We start from the raw sequence: 15715 nt of genomic DNA, 5'->3' as shown, positions 1-15715 counted from the left end.
CCCGATGCCAACTCTATCCACATATCTATTCAAGTGACACCATCACTGGACCTAATCACATCAGCCACGCCATCAGGGGCTCGTTCACCTGCACGTCTACCAATGTGATATATGCCTAGCAATGCTCCTGTGCCATATACATTGGCCAAACTGGACAGTCTCTACGCAAAAGAATAAATGGACACAAATCTGACATCAGGAATCATAACACTCAAAAACCAGTAGGAGAACACTTCAACCTCTCTGGCCACTCAGTAACAGACCTGAAGGTGGCAATTTTGCAACAGAAAGGCTTCAAAAACAGACTCCAACGAGAAACTGCTGAGCTTGAATTGATTTGCAAACTAGATACCATTAACTCTGGCTTGAATAGAGACTGGGAATGGCTGAGTCATTACACTACTTGAATCTATTTCCTTATGATAACTATCCTTACACCTCTTGTCAACTGTCTGTAATTGACCATCTTGATTATCACTACAAAAGTTTTTTTCCTGTTAGGTCATTTTAATTAATTAGCCTCTTAGAACTGGTATGGCATCTTCTCTGTATGTATATATATATACTCTTATTATATTTCCATGCTATGCATCTGATGAAGTGGGCTGTAGCCCATGAAAGCTTATGAACAAATAATGTGACAGACTTCAATATTGCTTTATATGGCAAATTTCACTCTGAGTTAACGTTCTTCACAGACCCAATGAGAGAGTGAGAGGGTACCAAGTAGTCCTGCTTGCTTGTAACAGAGGAAATGATTTAATCAAGACAGAGCATCCAACATCAACTGAGGAGTTGCAGGTGTTCTAACCCTGGTTTGGAAGAAGAGTTACTACCTCTATTATGTTTTCTATCCAGGAACTTGGGATGTGCTTATCATTTAAGCATCTAGGTATGTTTTCACTCTATCCAGGTTTAAAACCCTAGTTCTGAATGTGAAGTGGTCATTATTGTTTCTTTTCCAAATAACACTTCATCTGAAGTGCATAAGGCCGGGGAAAACATTCATTATAGCTTTGCTGTTGACCAACCACCAAATGATTAGCAAGTCTTTATTAGACATGTCCCTATCCACATGATAGCTGTTGCCAGTCCAGCAATCAAGGTTTTGATTTTTATTACTAATTTCAGGTTAGTGGAATGTCATTTTAAACAGTTCAGTTTCATAACTCATTCATTTTCATATCTCTGGTGGTAACCTCCCTGAAAACCTCATGAAGTTAGTCAGTGAGCATGTTTCTCTTATGGTCTTCCCCAATCTTACTGAATACTGAAACTCCAGAGGAGAAAAAAAAGGTAAGTAAATAGTTATCCAAATAAACGGGTTATCTATTGTACATTACCTATCACCTCCGAGTTACCTGAAGAAATGAATTTCTACAACAAACAGCTGTTTATGAAGATGCTCAAATGCCTTTGGTTAGTGACATTACAGAGAACCTATGTAAGAATCTGAAACTAACTGTCCAAGTTGCATCTGTTGAGAAGACAACTTTTTATTGGTAATAACTTACCTGGACAGTCCCCTTTCTATGTGGGTTTCAGCAATTAGCATGTCTGGAAGTAAGGATCCTGAACAAAGTGAGGCATTGGCATGTTATTTGTTAAGGAGTTCTCCCTTTTTTCTTGGGTGGAGAGGGAAGTTAAGGAGAGGATCATGAGAGAGCAAAACTTTCCAGATCTTTTATTTGGAACACTGTTGACCCATACATCCTTCTAAGATTTGGTGGCCTTTTGCATTTCACCTAGTTCTTTTGGTGCAGTTGTAACCCACACACCTCCTGGGTATGGTGTTCTGTCCCCTCTAGTGGCAGTGAGACCACTTAGAGATTAACGATTCTGCTACCGCCTTAGCTAGGGGCCATGTGGCTTTTAGCTCATACAGTAGAGACTCATACACTAAGCTCCAAATGTCCCAGGTTCGATCCTGTCCCCTGACAACTGGGGCGGTGTTATACAGTCTCTATCATCCCATTATTTCACACATTTGCTTCATACTGGGAGATCAAAAAGGTGCATTCTTTAGAACCATAATGTGATTGGCATAGTACACATCACTGTTCACAAGTTATAACCAGAGCAAGAATTTGCAAAGCTAAAATGATTGATAATACAGTGTGATATATTTTGAAGTGTGAAAATAAACCACTGAGAGTTGAAATTCTCCTTCTCTACCTGGAGCAGTGGTTCTCAACCTTTCCAGACTACTGTACCCCTTTCAGGAGACTGATTTGTCTTGTGTACCCCAAGTTTCACCTCACTTAAAAACTACTTGATTACAAAATCAGACCTAAAATTACAAAAGTATCACAGCACACTGTTACTGAAAAAATGCTGACTTTCTCATTTTTACATTATAATTATAAAATAAATCAATTGGAATATAAATATTGTACTTACATTTCAGTGTATAGTATATAGAGCAGTATAAACAAGTCATTGTCTATGTCAGGGGTCTCAAACTCAATGTACCTTAGGGCCAGTGCCAGTTCTCAAATCCTCCCAGCGGGCCAATGTCACTCATGCCACCCAGAACCCGCCCCCTAAAAACTCTGCCCCCACTTGCCTGAGGCCCTGGAACAGAGTTTTGGGGGGGGAGGAGGTTTGGGGTAGAGGATTGGAGTGCAGGCTTTGGGAGGGAGTTTGGGTGCAGAAGGGATGAGAGGTTGGGCTCTGGGAGGGAGTTTGGGTGGGGGAGGGGGTCTGGGGTGCAGGCTCTGGGAGTGAGTTTGGGGGCTGGGGTGTGTGGGGAGGGGGTGCAGGCTCTGGGAGGGAGTTTGGGGGCTGGGGTGTGTGGGGAGGGGGTGCAGGCTCTGGGAGGGAGTTTGGGGCCGGGAGGGGGTGTGGGAAGGGGGTGCAGGCTCTGGGAGGGAATTTGTGGGCTGGGGGTTGTGGGGACTGTGCGCAGGCTCTGGGAGGGAGTTTGGAGGTGGGAGGGGGAGTGTGGGAAGGGGGTGGGGATGCAGGCTCTGGGAGGGGGTCGGGGGTGCGGTGTTTACCTGGGGCTCCAAGGCGGGGCGGGCCGGAGGGTCTCTGTGCGCTTCTGCCCCCAGGCACCACCCCCACAGCGTCCCATTGACCGCAGGGGCACTCGGGCTGGGGGCAGCGCGCAGAGGCACAGCCCCGCACCACTCCTGGGCCACAGGGAGGGGCCGGCAGCCACTTGAGCAAGCAGGCAGATGCCGCTCAGCTCCGCTGCGCTGATGGGGCCCCTGAAGGGGGAGCGCCCGGGGGCAGCAGGTGGGGCCAAGGGAGAGACCCAGCCCCAAAACTGCTGGAGTCCCGTGGGCCACATTAGAGAGGCTCGTGGGCTGCAGATGGCCCATGGGCCAGGAGTTTGAGACCCCTGGTCTATGTGAAATTTTAGTTTGCACTTACTCCGCTAGTGCTTTTTATGTAGCCTGTTGTAAAACTAGTCAAATATCAAGATGATTTGATGTACCCCTGGAAACCTCTATGTACCCCCCAGGGGTACGTGTACCCCTGGTTGAGAACCACTGACCTAGAGAATCTAATTAATATGAATTTATAAAGGATACTATGCCCGAGAGCAATCTTTCATTTCCTCTGTACTCCCCCTAAATGTTTATTAACTGAGTCTTGAAACCAAAAAAAATAAGTTAGTTTATTGCAAAAGATAATATCCCATTAAAACAGTCTAGAAATTTACAAAACATTACATTTGATTATTACATTTCTTTAGGAAGGTGCTCTGTATTTGAGCTAGCATAATTACCAAGTCTTGTGACTGTTCATAGGACAACTATATTTTTTATTGAACTACAGGGGGGGGGAAAGCTTCATAACCTTTGTAACCTATGTCATACCAGATTCAGGATTCTATTCATACATTTTGTTTTGTTTTTTAAAAAAGAAACAGATTGACTTTCTCTGTAAAACAGAGTAACTTCAAGTACAGTAATTTTGGTATATATATCATGTGCTGTACAGTATTTTACAAAGAGCTTGGTGTATTTCTCACATAAATATGTCAAATTTTTCATAACAGCCCACTTTATTTTTGTATACCAATGTTATCAAATGGGATCATTCTCTGTGTGTGTGTGTGTGTGTGTGTGTGTGTATTTTACTCCTCTTATGGGAGCTACTTTGAAACACTACACAGTAGACTGTTATGGTGTAGAATCTTTTCTGCCCAACATTAATAGTTTTGTTATCTACAAATCTATATATTTGTAGTCTAATCCTACTACACAACTGAGCAGTATGTCTCTGGAGCCATCTGTTCTCCTTTTTCCTATTTGATGCATTGTAATGGAAAGTCACACATCACATTTTGTTGTAGTTGTGTCACATATGCCCACTGGAGGATCTAAAGTACCTATTTGTAACCTGGTAATATGTTTTATTTATGCTGTCAATTTCAATGTTCAGGCTAAACAAAACAGAGAAAATAGCAAAGGAGCAATTTGAGTGACTTAATATCTCTTTAGCTCTTTTCTGTAACATCAGACATAGCTGATGTATCTATATGTCTGACACTTTTCCAGTGTGTTCTCTAATAGAAATCACCCTTTTGAGTGTAATGCTATGTAATACTATTGCAATGTAGGAGCTGAATATATAATTTTACAAAGAAATTCTATGAAGCGTAGACTATGTAGAAGTTTGTGTACAGTAGATGTACACATGCAGTATTGTGCAATTTTGTTGCACAAATACGATGCCCGCTAAATTCTTTAGTGCAAGAGAAGCTTAGTTCTGCAGCTATATTTTTTTCTGTGTGATATGTACAATTATATGATTTCGTCCTTCTTTTACTGTGAATTGTAGTCAAGCAGTGCTTGAGACAGGTGTGGAATTAAATGGGCTAACTTAATATACTTAATCTTAACTTCTCCTGTACCCCCAGATTGAGTGCAGAAAACACTATTCAAGTCTAGAATGATGACAAAGAGAACCCCACCACAAGCTGGCAGTGCTAGCACACCCTGTAGAGAGGTTTTGATACTGCTAGGAAATGGTTAAGTGGCTGCTGTTCACTCGCAGAGACAGTTGGTGCTTTACACCATCCTCATATAATGGAGATGGGAGTGATTGTTTAGAAAGAGAGTATCTATGGGATGAAAGATCATTTGGTAGGGAACCCTAGGAGCAACCAAGCCTGAGGAGAAGGTGTGAGCTGAACTTTATCGCTTTTATGTTAAATTCTGTGATGATCACATCATACCTCTTGAATGGCCGAGTTTGGACTCAACAGAATGTGTGGACTGTGCTTGACTGAAAACTGGGAAGGAAATTGGTTCATTCTCTCCATCAGCAGCAGGCTGCAATAGGAACTGCTGCAGGTACAAAGAGCCCACTGGCCAAGATAAGAAGCAGATAATTCACCATGGTACTGTGTGTTTATTATTTTTTTTAAATGTACATTTTAAAGAAAAAAATTAACAAAGATTGAAACACATCCCGAAGGGCTGGCAAGTGAAGAGTTAATTCCTTAGTAGAGGGGCTGCTTCTTCATTTTATGCTGGTAAAGAAAAAATAAACTCTGGGAGTGGAATATAGGACTGGTGATAGCTAAATCTAATGACCTTCCACCAAAGGTGCTAAGAGCCATGAAAACAGGAGAGTGGGAGAGCATTTCTTAGCCTGGAGAGTTGTTACAGCTTTTGATACAGCTCACGGATGTCCCTTTACCATGAGACGCTCAGCGTTCAAAACTAGTTGGCTAGAAGGAATCCTATTGTACATAAATAGACCGTTCTGTATCTCTGTTATATAGACACACTGATACACAATCAGTATGGAAGAATACTATAGGCGTGCCAGCATATAAAATGTGTATTTAAATGGGTGTGATAGTGGTGTACTCTAACAAGGGCTAAATTCTGACCCTACTTACCTCTACAAATCCTTATTGAAGAGGGCTTATGGGTATAACTAGGTCACAGTTTTGCTACTAGAATTTAAAGGGAGGTTTTCCTCTGAAAAAGGTTCCAGTGAATGGCATTGTGGATTCATTGTCCCTCAGTGACTTTCATATCTAATGTGTTTAATTCTTTCTAATTCCCAGTCCTGAAAACTCTCACTCAGCTGAGTCATGCTAATTTCTTTACTTTCCATGCCTCATCATCTCTAAACAAAGACCAGTTACATCTAAGCAAGCCCTATTGTGCTATGGTTCTGCCCTTAATGACTCCTGTGCAATCTTATTACCTTCAGTGGTTTTGTGCAGGTATAATTGATTGTCCTTAATACCTGGAACTTATTAAATGGTTTTGCTGATGTACAACAATGAACAAAAGCTAACTTGTCCTCTTGGCATTACACACTAATGTAAAACGAGTAAAAGAAACATGAGCACTTTTGTCACTAAAGTAATAAGACTATACATCCCCCCCAGGAATAAATCAGATGAGTAAGAATGTGCCATGTTAGTATATTAAAGTCTCTTTTCAGAGTGGGACTGCCCTATACTCTGCCACCTATAGTACTGTCAAGGCTTTAATGCTTGGCTATTAAATTTACTCTTCTGAAACTTTTCCCCTTTTTCTAAACATTTTTGCATGGAAAACAGCTATTTTTCTTGAAAAAAAAAGTTTAACTTTTATATCTAGTTTTGACTAGTTGTCACAGCTATTTTTCTAAATTTTGAAAAATAGCTAAATTGAAATCTGCTCTACATTAACTTTTCTTAACATTTCTCTTAACACTAATCCGTATTAACATCAGAACATCAAAGTGTACAACTGGTTTGACACCCTCTGGGATGCTGTGAGTATGTTCTGTTGGATCAAAGAGGCATGTGTTGGGACATTTTGATCTTGTGTGATGGATCTTAGTTGCACAATGGTACAAACAGAGATAGAGATGTTTTATAAAGCGATTGCTTTTTAGGAACGGATATTAATAAATATGATTCTCCCTCTCCCCCAACCACAGTAAAATAATTGTTAGTTTCTGAATAACACTACCAACAACAAAAAAAGGAATCGTGTCCAGTCTTGGATGCTATAGATTTTTAACTCTTACACTAGTGTAACAAATCAATCACTTGTGCTATATATATATATATACAATCCATTGTATATATAATTTTAATGGATTGTCTCCCTTGGAGAGGAAGTTTTCTGAAAATCTGTGTCCCACCCCACAGTTTTTGGTTGCACCACTGGGGACAAGATCAGGGAATGACTTTTAGGCCATTTTGTTTGAAACTAAGCATGATGTGGGAATGCATATGGGAGCGGCTTCCTTTACTTTGATTGCCCTTGTTTTTATCAATTTAAATCACTACTTCAGCATTATTTGAAATTAAAAATTTTGCCTTCACAAAGCATATGAAGATGTCTTTTTGAATCAAAGAGATAGATTGCATCCCATTTCAAAATACTCGTGTCTTTATTCACTGAGCTTGTTAAATGAGGAAATTCCATTCTAAGCTTTTGAGTTTTCAAATACCTTCTTAGACATTTTTTAGTTTCCTGTTTGTGATTTCACAGTTGTACATATTAAAGCCTCTGTATATATGTTTTAATATCTTCTGAAATGTAGTCCTTCAATTCTGTATGTCAGCTAAAAGACATTCACATCCACCAGAAGCATTTCTTTTTCACCTTTTTTGTTTTTCGTCTTAATTCCTGTTTCTCAGGAATTGGATGGTCAGGTGGTAATTTGGGGGCTGGAGCCGTGGCAGGTGTTTGCTCCACTTGATCCAGTGTTTTCAAAACCTGATGAAATCTGCCTTCTTGTTGTCTGAAGTCATATTCCACACTATGGAATACATGGGAAAAATAAGTTAGTAAGTTGTAAATTACCAATTACAAGGAGAGAAATATGGAAAATATTTTTAGACTTTTCTGCAAAGAATATTTCCTCTTTCAGAGTTGACATGATAGAGGCTGACTCAAATTTAAACAATTGTAGGCTGTGCTGTTATGATGTGGTCCTGTGTAGCAATTGTTACTCAAGTGAGTCATCTTTACTCACATGAGGTGAAGGTTGTGGGATTGGGCCCAAGGTCATTCATTCAGAAATTAAGTAAATACACAAATAGGGCTATCCCTAAAAACCAAACCAGGATCAAGCAATCACAGCTGGGAGGTCTTACTCAATACAATTAGGCAACATTTTACTTCATTCCAATAACTATTCATGCATATGCTGCTTCATTCACCCATTTTTTTCCTTCTCAGATTATATAAACAAAAAAGAAAGCAAATTTGCCTACCATAGGTAGATACATTTATCTATATGTGTGTGTATCTGTGTATATATAAACATTTTCCTAGAACAATTTAAAAATTACCGTAATAATGAAATTGACCCATACAATTAATCTTCAGTATGCTATTTAATTCGTGGTAGCCCACATGTTCCATAGTATGGAAAGGTTGCTAATGCTGATTACTTTTTTATTACAGTGTAAAATGAATTGTCACATAAAAGCCTGTTTAAACTGTCAGTGAGTTAAGTTTTCTAATGGTGTTTTTTTTGTTTAATAGAAGATGTATTCTTGCTCCTGTGAGTGGGTGTCACTTGTCTTCAATGATTCTACCTCATTGGGCTGCATTATTATTGATAAAGATGTCAAGGATCACCTGCATGCATTAATAGTAAACAGCTTAATCATAAAACAGAATTGCTTCAACTTTACTATACTTTTCTAAATAAGTCATTTCTTGACTGACTTTTTTCTTCCCATATTCATTGGTAGATAAGAGAAGCCATTTGATGCTGATTGTCTTGAACACAAATGCCATATGTTAAAATTAATGAGCAGCATACTAAATATTCACCTTAAAGAATCAAAATAACCTATTTTATCATCAGTTTGTTGATTTAATACAACAGTATCTTCAAAAGGCCTTAATCATGATCAAGGTTCTATCATGCTAAGTATTATAAAAAAATAAATTACATGCTATGGTTTCTGCCATGAAGTGTTTACATTAAAATCTAGAGACCAAGCACAACAAATGAATGTTACTAAAATCAGAGGGGAAGGAGAATGAGGATGAGGGTAAAAGTAATGAGAACATGGGTTTCTGTAGTCAGTGAGAGTTAGTTTGTGGTTCCAAACCAGTTAAAATCTATTTGTGGGTGTATGTTTCAGCTATTCCCAACTGGGAATTACCTGTAAATGTTAAGTTAGAAGAGGGTTTTGAGGAAGAATTTGAATGAGTATAGGATAGTGGCCTTGCAGACCAGTTCAGGGAAGATGTTTGTTTCACATAGGGAGTGCAAAAGAAAACACACATGTCCTGGTAGGGAGTACTGGACATAGTCAATTCTGGTATCACTGGTAGAGTTGAGGGAGTGGGGGATGAGGATATGCAATAAGGCAAAAGAGTGAATAAGAGAGTGGCATAGCTGTGGATGCATTAAAAGTGAGGACAAGAAGACTGCACTTGTGCAGGAGAAGAGAAGGAGCTAGTGGAAGGATTAAAATGGGCATAGGGAAAATCTAATGGTCCAAACCACAAGTAACAGATGATTTTAGTAGTTCCTATTCGAATGGTCAGGAGGGGGAACCATATGGATGTTGGGGAGAGAAGATGACTTACAATCTTTTGCCAAATTGCCCTACAATCATGGGTGCCTTACAGGGCCTTGATACTGAAGGTCCCAGGGATGCTCACAATCAGCCCACAAGCATGCAGGTCATATCCTCAAGTGTCTGTGTGCTAGACAGCCCTGGTTCAGCATCTCTGACCCCAGCAGCCTGTCTGCAGCCCCACTCTGGCTCACACCAGCCTTGGTTACAAGCAGCAAGGGGACCCCAACACACTCCCAGTCCCAAATTTTCCCAGAACCATGTGCTTTGCAATGCCCAACCCTCTCTTGGAGAGGTCAGGGAAATAATAAGGTTCTTTTGTTCCTCTAAAGACACACAAAGAACACCACAGCTTATTAACTGGGGTAAATACACCCTTACATTTACATGAGTTGGTTTAAAATAAAAAACAAAAACAAATTCATTGACAATAGGACACGGGTTAAGGGATGTCAAGTAAAAGGAATAAAGTTAGAGTTACAAGCAAATAAAAGTGAAAACATTAAAAAGTCTAAAACTTATTCTAGCAAGGTACAGGCTTTGTTCAAGATGGTTTCTCACCTATACTCAGTTTCCAGAGACTTCAACCCCCCCTGCTTGTTGAAGGCCCATCTTTCTCAGTTTGCAAGAGCTCTGTTCACTTTTGTCTGTGTAGTGATGAATGCCAAAGATAGAGTCTGTCTTTGCTTATATTTTCCCACCATCAATGACTTTGTTTAAAGAGGCAGGATTATCTCTTGCTGTTTTTCCCTTCCTGGGGGCTTGCCATTCCCCTGCTGATTTCTTTGTAAATAGAGCTTCCATTGTTACTGATCACACTTTGCTTAATTTCTTTGTAGACAGGCAGATAGCTGCCTTCCCTCCTGTTTGAGGGAAATCCTGTTTTTCCCTTGTTTGGTCACAGACTGGAAGCATAATGCCATTAAGTATCCATATTTTCTTCATATAGTGTTAATACTACATTTCACAATAATAGTGATCACCGGTGTGTGTCATAAGCTCTCTGAAGAGACCTCACTCTATACACCTTTATAATACTGTAATATTGTATACAATTAGTTGATTCAATTGCCTATCGCTTGAGGTTCAGACCCCCTGTCTTTCTTGACCAGTAAACCTTGAAAATGGATTCTTCTGAGGGTTACCCCTCAAAGGAAAGTTTATTCAAGCTGTAAGGAAGGTGACATGGAGCCTAGTGATGAAGGAAGCTCCGTGCTCTTTCTTTCCTTGGGTGTTAGATTAATTTGTCCCCCTTCCCCCCCCACCCCCCGCCAATATGTAAAAATGGACCTTCATTGTCTTTGCCTGGAGATAGGGCTGGTCAGAGAATCAAATACACATTCCTTTGTCTAAGGCAAACCTGTTTACCAACTTCCCCTGACATGCCTGGTTTAAAAACACTTTAGTTAGAATTCCAGCATCTATTATAACTTTTTGTACACACCCTGTGCATACCTCATACAAAAATAATAATGATTAGTGAGTTGTTTTCAAATGATACCTCACAAGGTATATTTTGTACCAAGAGTATTACTGTAGTGTGTATGATGTGAATACAGGGGTGCTTAGTGTCTCAGTGGTTGGCTATAGTCAAGGCAGAGTCTCTGTTCTCCTGTGATTAAATCTTTGTAGTTAGTCCTGGAGGATTCCTGTAGCTATAGAGAGAGACAACCTTCAGTGAATGTCTAGCAGCTGCTCAGGAGCCCGGCAGAGTGGTTCCCAAAACCGGGGTCTACCTGGCTAACTTAAGAAATTTATCAGGTCTAGAGAACGAAGAGTTTAACGTAGCATCCAGATTTTGGGTCTAGGTGCTGGAGAAGATGGTTGTGACGTCAGCAGTGACAGAGAGAGTGGGGAGTGGAGGTTTCATGAAGAAGGTGAGGGTGGTGGAAGTGGTAGCAAGGAGTCAGAAATGGTAAATAGAGGGCTAAGATTGTGGTCACATGGGTCACTGAGGTGGGAAAAACAGAGCTGCTCGATTAGGAATATGGTAGAAATGTTGGAGGAGAGAATAAATTTGTAGTGGAGGAAGCCAGTGTTCTCATGGGACTTGATCCCTCTAGGGCCACTCAGTATCATGGGCACAGACATGGAGGACATGGATATTGTTGGTGAGCCAAGGATAGGATTTTGATGGGATGGTCCTGGAAGATGTAGAAAAGAGTGAAAGTCAAAGGTGATGGATAGAGCAGAGTTGAAATACTCAGCAGCTGATTCAGTAGAGGAGGTGAGTGGGAAGAACAGCACCGTGAGAACTAAATATTTCATAATGTACATTTTGACATGTACTGGAGAGATTTGGGGGGGAAATGTTGCACAGTATGACACAAGCAAACCTACCGAAGAACATCTGATGTCTGAGGGTCCCCCCCCAAACTTGATATAAAATATGCTTTGTAACTAAGTCTAATTCTGCAACCTCTATTCACATGAATAACCTTTATTTATGCTAGTAAGCCAATTGACTTCAACATGTCTGTTTATATAAGTCATGGGTTCAGTCTAGGTTAATGGGACTATTCATGTGTGTACAGGGTGTAGGAGCAGGCCCTCAGTTATCTTTCACAGGAAAAAAATGAAAGAAAAAGCTATCTTAATTAGAAAGGACCACAGAAGTTCCAGAGGAGTTATTAGTCATGCTTTTGTAAGCCACACTATCACTGATGTTCATGTAATTTGGTACACTTCTCCAGTCAGAACATGAGATCATCAAATCAGTTCCATATATTGTGTTTAGAGCAATCATTAACAAATTTCCTTCTGTGACTAATCTGGACTGTAATTTGAAAACCAAGAAGATTAGCAGGTGTACCTTAACTTCTTGACTTAATCTCAGGGCATTGTGTACCATAGGCTATCATGATATAATATAGTGAATTGCACAATACCTTCAACTTGCTTGGAGTTACCATAGAACTTATCACAGAATCAGATCAACCTCTAGGAGGGAACATATCAAGCTAGAGTGACCAGATGTCCTGATTTTATAGGGACAGTCCCAATTGTTGGGTCTTTTTCTTATATAGGCTCCTATTACCCCCCACCCCGTCCTGATGTTTCAGACTTGCTGTCTGGTCACCCTATACCAAGCCAAGAGGAATGGGGGAGAGGTAAATTCTGCCAGCTTATCGTCAGAGTTTGCATAGGATAGGGTTTCCGTAGAAGCAACTGTCTCACTGATGTCATTTCCGTTGCCCAGCAGCACAGCATCTCCCCGCATTTGCAGGTCAAGTCTTGATCAGCCCCATACAACTCTGGGCTGGCACATGCTTAGTAAAGAGGGAATCTTTGAAGAATTTAGCTGCCTAATTAGAACCAGTCTTTATTGAGCATGTATGAATTAAGATTTTTCCAGGCTTATAATTTAGGCAAATTTGGGTGAATTTTCACAGAAACAGCAAAAGCCCCATCCGCGACAAACCAGTCTGATCCCCCCTGCCAAATTTCAATTACCTGATCTAAAGCAGGGAGGTGCTAGAGCTCCTTGATGAAATAGTTATAAGAATTGTTTTAACATGGGCAAAACAACATATTTTCCCCTAATCCTGTTCTTGGAAATGGCTGAACCATTTTAGTTGAACCTTTCCGCAAAAGCCTGAGGCAGATACATGGCATGGAAAATTTCCACGCAAATGATTTTACTTTGCCAAAATTTTAGGAGCAGTTGAAAACAGTCTTCTCATGGAAGTGTCAGGCAACCTTAACCATACACAGAACTACCAGCTCCTCTCATAATAATAAATATTAAGTCTACAGAGTATGTAGATTATAACGATCTGCATTCCCTCTTTCCTGAACAGACAGAAACAAGTTGCAAGTGCAATCTGGCTACATCTTAACTAGAAATTTCACAGTCTATTAGAGGTCTCAGAAAGGATGCACATTTCATAATAAGATATTATGATCTACTGGTCACTTGGGAATTAAGCATAGACATAAGCAAAATACCTAGACTTCTTCCCACGGTCATGCATGATTAATAATCATAAAAATTGAGTCCTCAAACAGCTTGTTTGTCACATAAACTATTTTCTTTCTATATTGGAATCTAAATGAATCCCTTAAACAAATAAATTTATATATAAATTGATACATAAACTACGTGAAGTCTTCTGCATGTTCCTTATTCATAGTCATCCATCATCCTTCATTTCTGGTCATTCTATCTCACCTGCTGCTGATATTTTTCCCTATTTTAACTTCGTGATCAAACACAGGATCATAAATGCGTCATTTTCTAAGAATGTCTGAGAGCGTCGCTGGCAACAATAGCATGCATAGGCAGCAATGGTCCATAGAGCCAAATGTCCATGGCCACACTGTATAGCTTTATTTTAGGCATCTTAAAGCTCCACAGTATTATTATTGATCTGGGGCAGCAAGGTTAATTGCAGATGACCACATGGCTTCCGCCATTCCATGGGCGGGCAATGTCCCCTCCTGACCTCAAGTCTAATCTCCAGGGCTTGATGTGTAGGGACATTATCTCTGAAGTAGGCTATATGTGCCAGGAAATGGTGACCGATGATGACTTAAAACCTCTCAAGGTTAGTTCTCAATAATACATCCCTATTACTGATAAATCAAACCATCGTATGTCCAGTAGTCACTGCTGGTAAGGCATATAAAATGCCTCCAGCCTCCTGATGTCTTGCTCAAGCAATATCCATGTGATCACCGATCATGCAGTGGCTTTTCTCAGTAAACATGCTTCAGAATTCGTTGGTCTTCCATTCTAATAATGACTATACCGAGCAAGCTGCCGAAACTGTACTATTGCTGATGGAGGCAATTGCTGGGGTCACCTTTGAATATCCAGAGTTCTGATTTGAAGTGTCCTTCAAGTATCATAAAATGCAGGCTGTCTCAGCCCCTTTCTGCGGTTGAAATTTAATCTAGAAAAAGAAAATCTTGATTCCTTTTCACTTTAGACATTTGGCAGTGACCGCTGAAAACTAAAAGGCCTTACAGTGAGGTAACTGTAGATTCTGTAAGATTCTGCAGTGAAAAACTTTCTTTTAAAACATTTGTACCCAGATTAGCTATAAACTGTATCCAAATGTCACATATGTACAGCTGGGTCTAAAACATACAAAATGTATAGCTTCCTGTATGAGAGAATAAACCAAAACCAACCTGTCAGCTTTCTTCAGACCTTTAGTTTGAGCATCTTGGTCAATCCACTATCAATATCCCTCTGTAATTTGGAAATTTAAATAGCAAATTCTCCCCTGTTTATACTAAGCGTAATTTCAAGTCTTAAAGTGTAGTCTCCCTTCTCACTAATAGAACCAAGAGAAAAATAGACACCATTTTTGTTTCTATGGAAACTTTTGACCCTTGCAATTTTCAAATGCTGTGCAGCAAATTCAGCTCGATGAATCATATTAAAGTCCACAGGAGTTGTATAATTTAGAGTATGTAATGTGACTTGATTTAGGCTATTCTCCTGGCATTCAAAACTATTACAGAATAACATAAATATGACAATGAACCAGATTATTTTTTAGTTCAAAACAATGTATTAATCCAAATAAAACATGTCAGTCCATTCTGACACATTTGACAAACTACTGTATTTTCTTGAGCATAGGCTATAAAGAAACTGTATTCCCTTCAGCTATTGTCACTCTGCAAATGTGAGTTAGTGTATTATACTATTTCAGTGATTTCCACACAACTCCTATTAATGCTGACAGGAGTTCTGTACCGCGGAATACCTTTCTCAGACCTGAAGAAGAGTTCATAGACTTTAAGATCAGAAGGGACCATCATGATCCTCTAGTCTGACCTCCTGCACATTGCAGGACACAGAACCTCACCCTCCCACTCCTGTAATAGACCCCTAACCTCTGACTGAGTTACTGAAGTCCTCAAATCATGATTTAAAGACTTCAAATTACAGAAAATCCACCATTTACACTAGTTTGAACCTGAAAGTGACCCGTGCCCCATGTTGCAGAGGAAGGTGAAAAACACTCAGGGTCTCTGCCAATCTGACCCTGGGGACAATTCCTTCCTGACCCTGAGCATGTAGGCAAGACCCACCAAACAGATACCTGGGAAAGAATTCTCTGTAGTAACTCTGGGCTCTCCCCATCTAGTGTCCCATCACCAGCCATTGGAGACATTTTCTGCTAGCAGTTGCAGATCAGCTACATGCAGTAAGGAAGGAGTGGGCAGTCTCATCATACCATC

The 15715-nt window shown here is 40.1% G+C and overlaps 2 protein-coding genes across 2 annotated transcripts in view; one reads left to right on the top strand and one right to left on the bottom strand.

The window, feature by feature from the left end:
* DOCK2 (dedicator of cytokinesis 2) overlaps window positions 1-15715 on the top strand; it is a 500992-nt gene that overhangs the window by 233311 nt on the left and 251966 nt on the right. The gene's annotated exons all lie outside the window — the stretch shown is intronic.
* The window catches only part of INSYN2B (inhibitory synaptic factor family member 2B), a 30011-nt gene continuing 21843 nt past the window's right edge, over window positions 7548-15715 (bottom strand). Inside the window, exon 3 of the mRNA XM_065410089.1 lies at window positions 7548-7734. Within this exon, the coding sequence (XP_065266161.1) occupies window positions 7548-7734 (187 nt within the window). The remainder of the gene's footprint in view (window positions 7735-15715) is intronic.

The sequence above is a fragment of the Emys orbicularis genome, chromosome 8, assembly GCF_028017835.1.
Source record: "Emys orbicularis isolate rEmyOrb1 chromosome 8, rEmyOrb1.hap1, whole genome shotgun sequence".
Taxonomy (NCBI): domain Eukaryota; kingdom Metazoa; phylum Chordata; order Testudines; family Emydidae; genus Emys; species Emys orbicularis.
The sequence above is the reverse complement of the archived record's forward strand: the minus strand, read 5'-3'. Positions and strand labels throughout refer to the sequence as shown.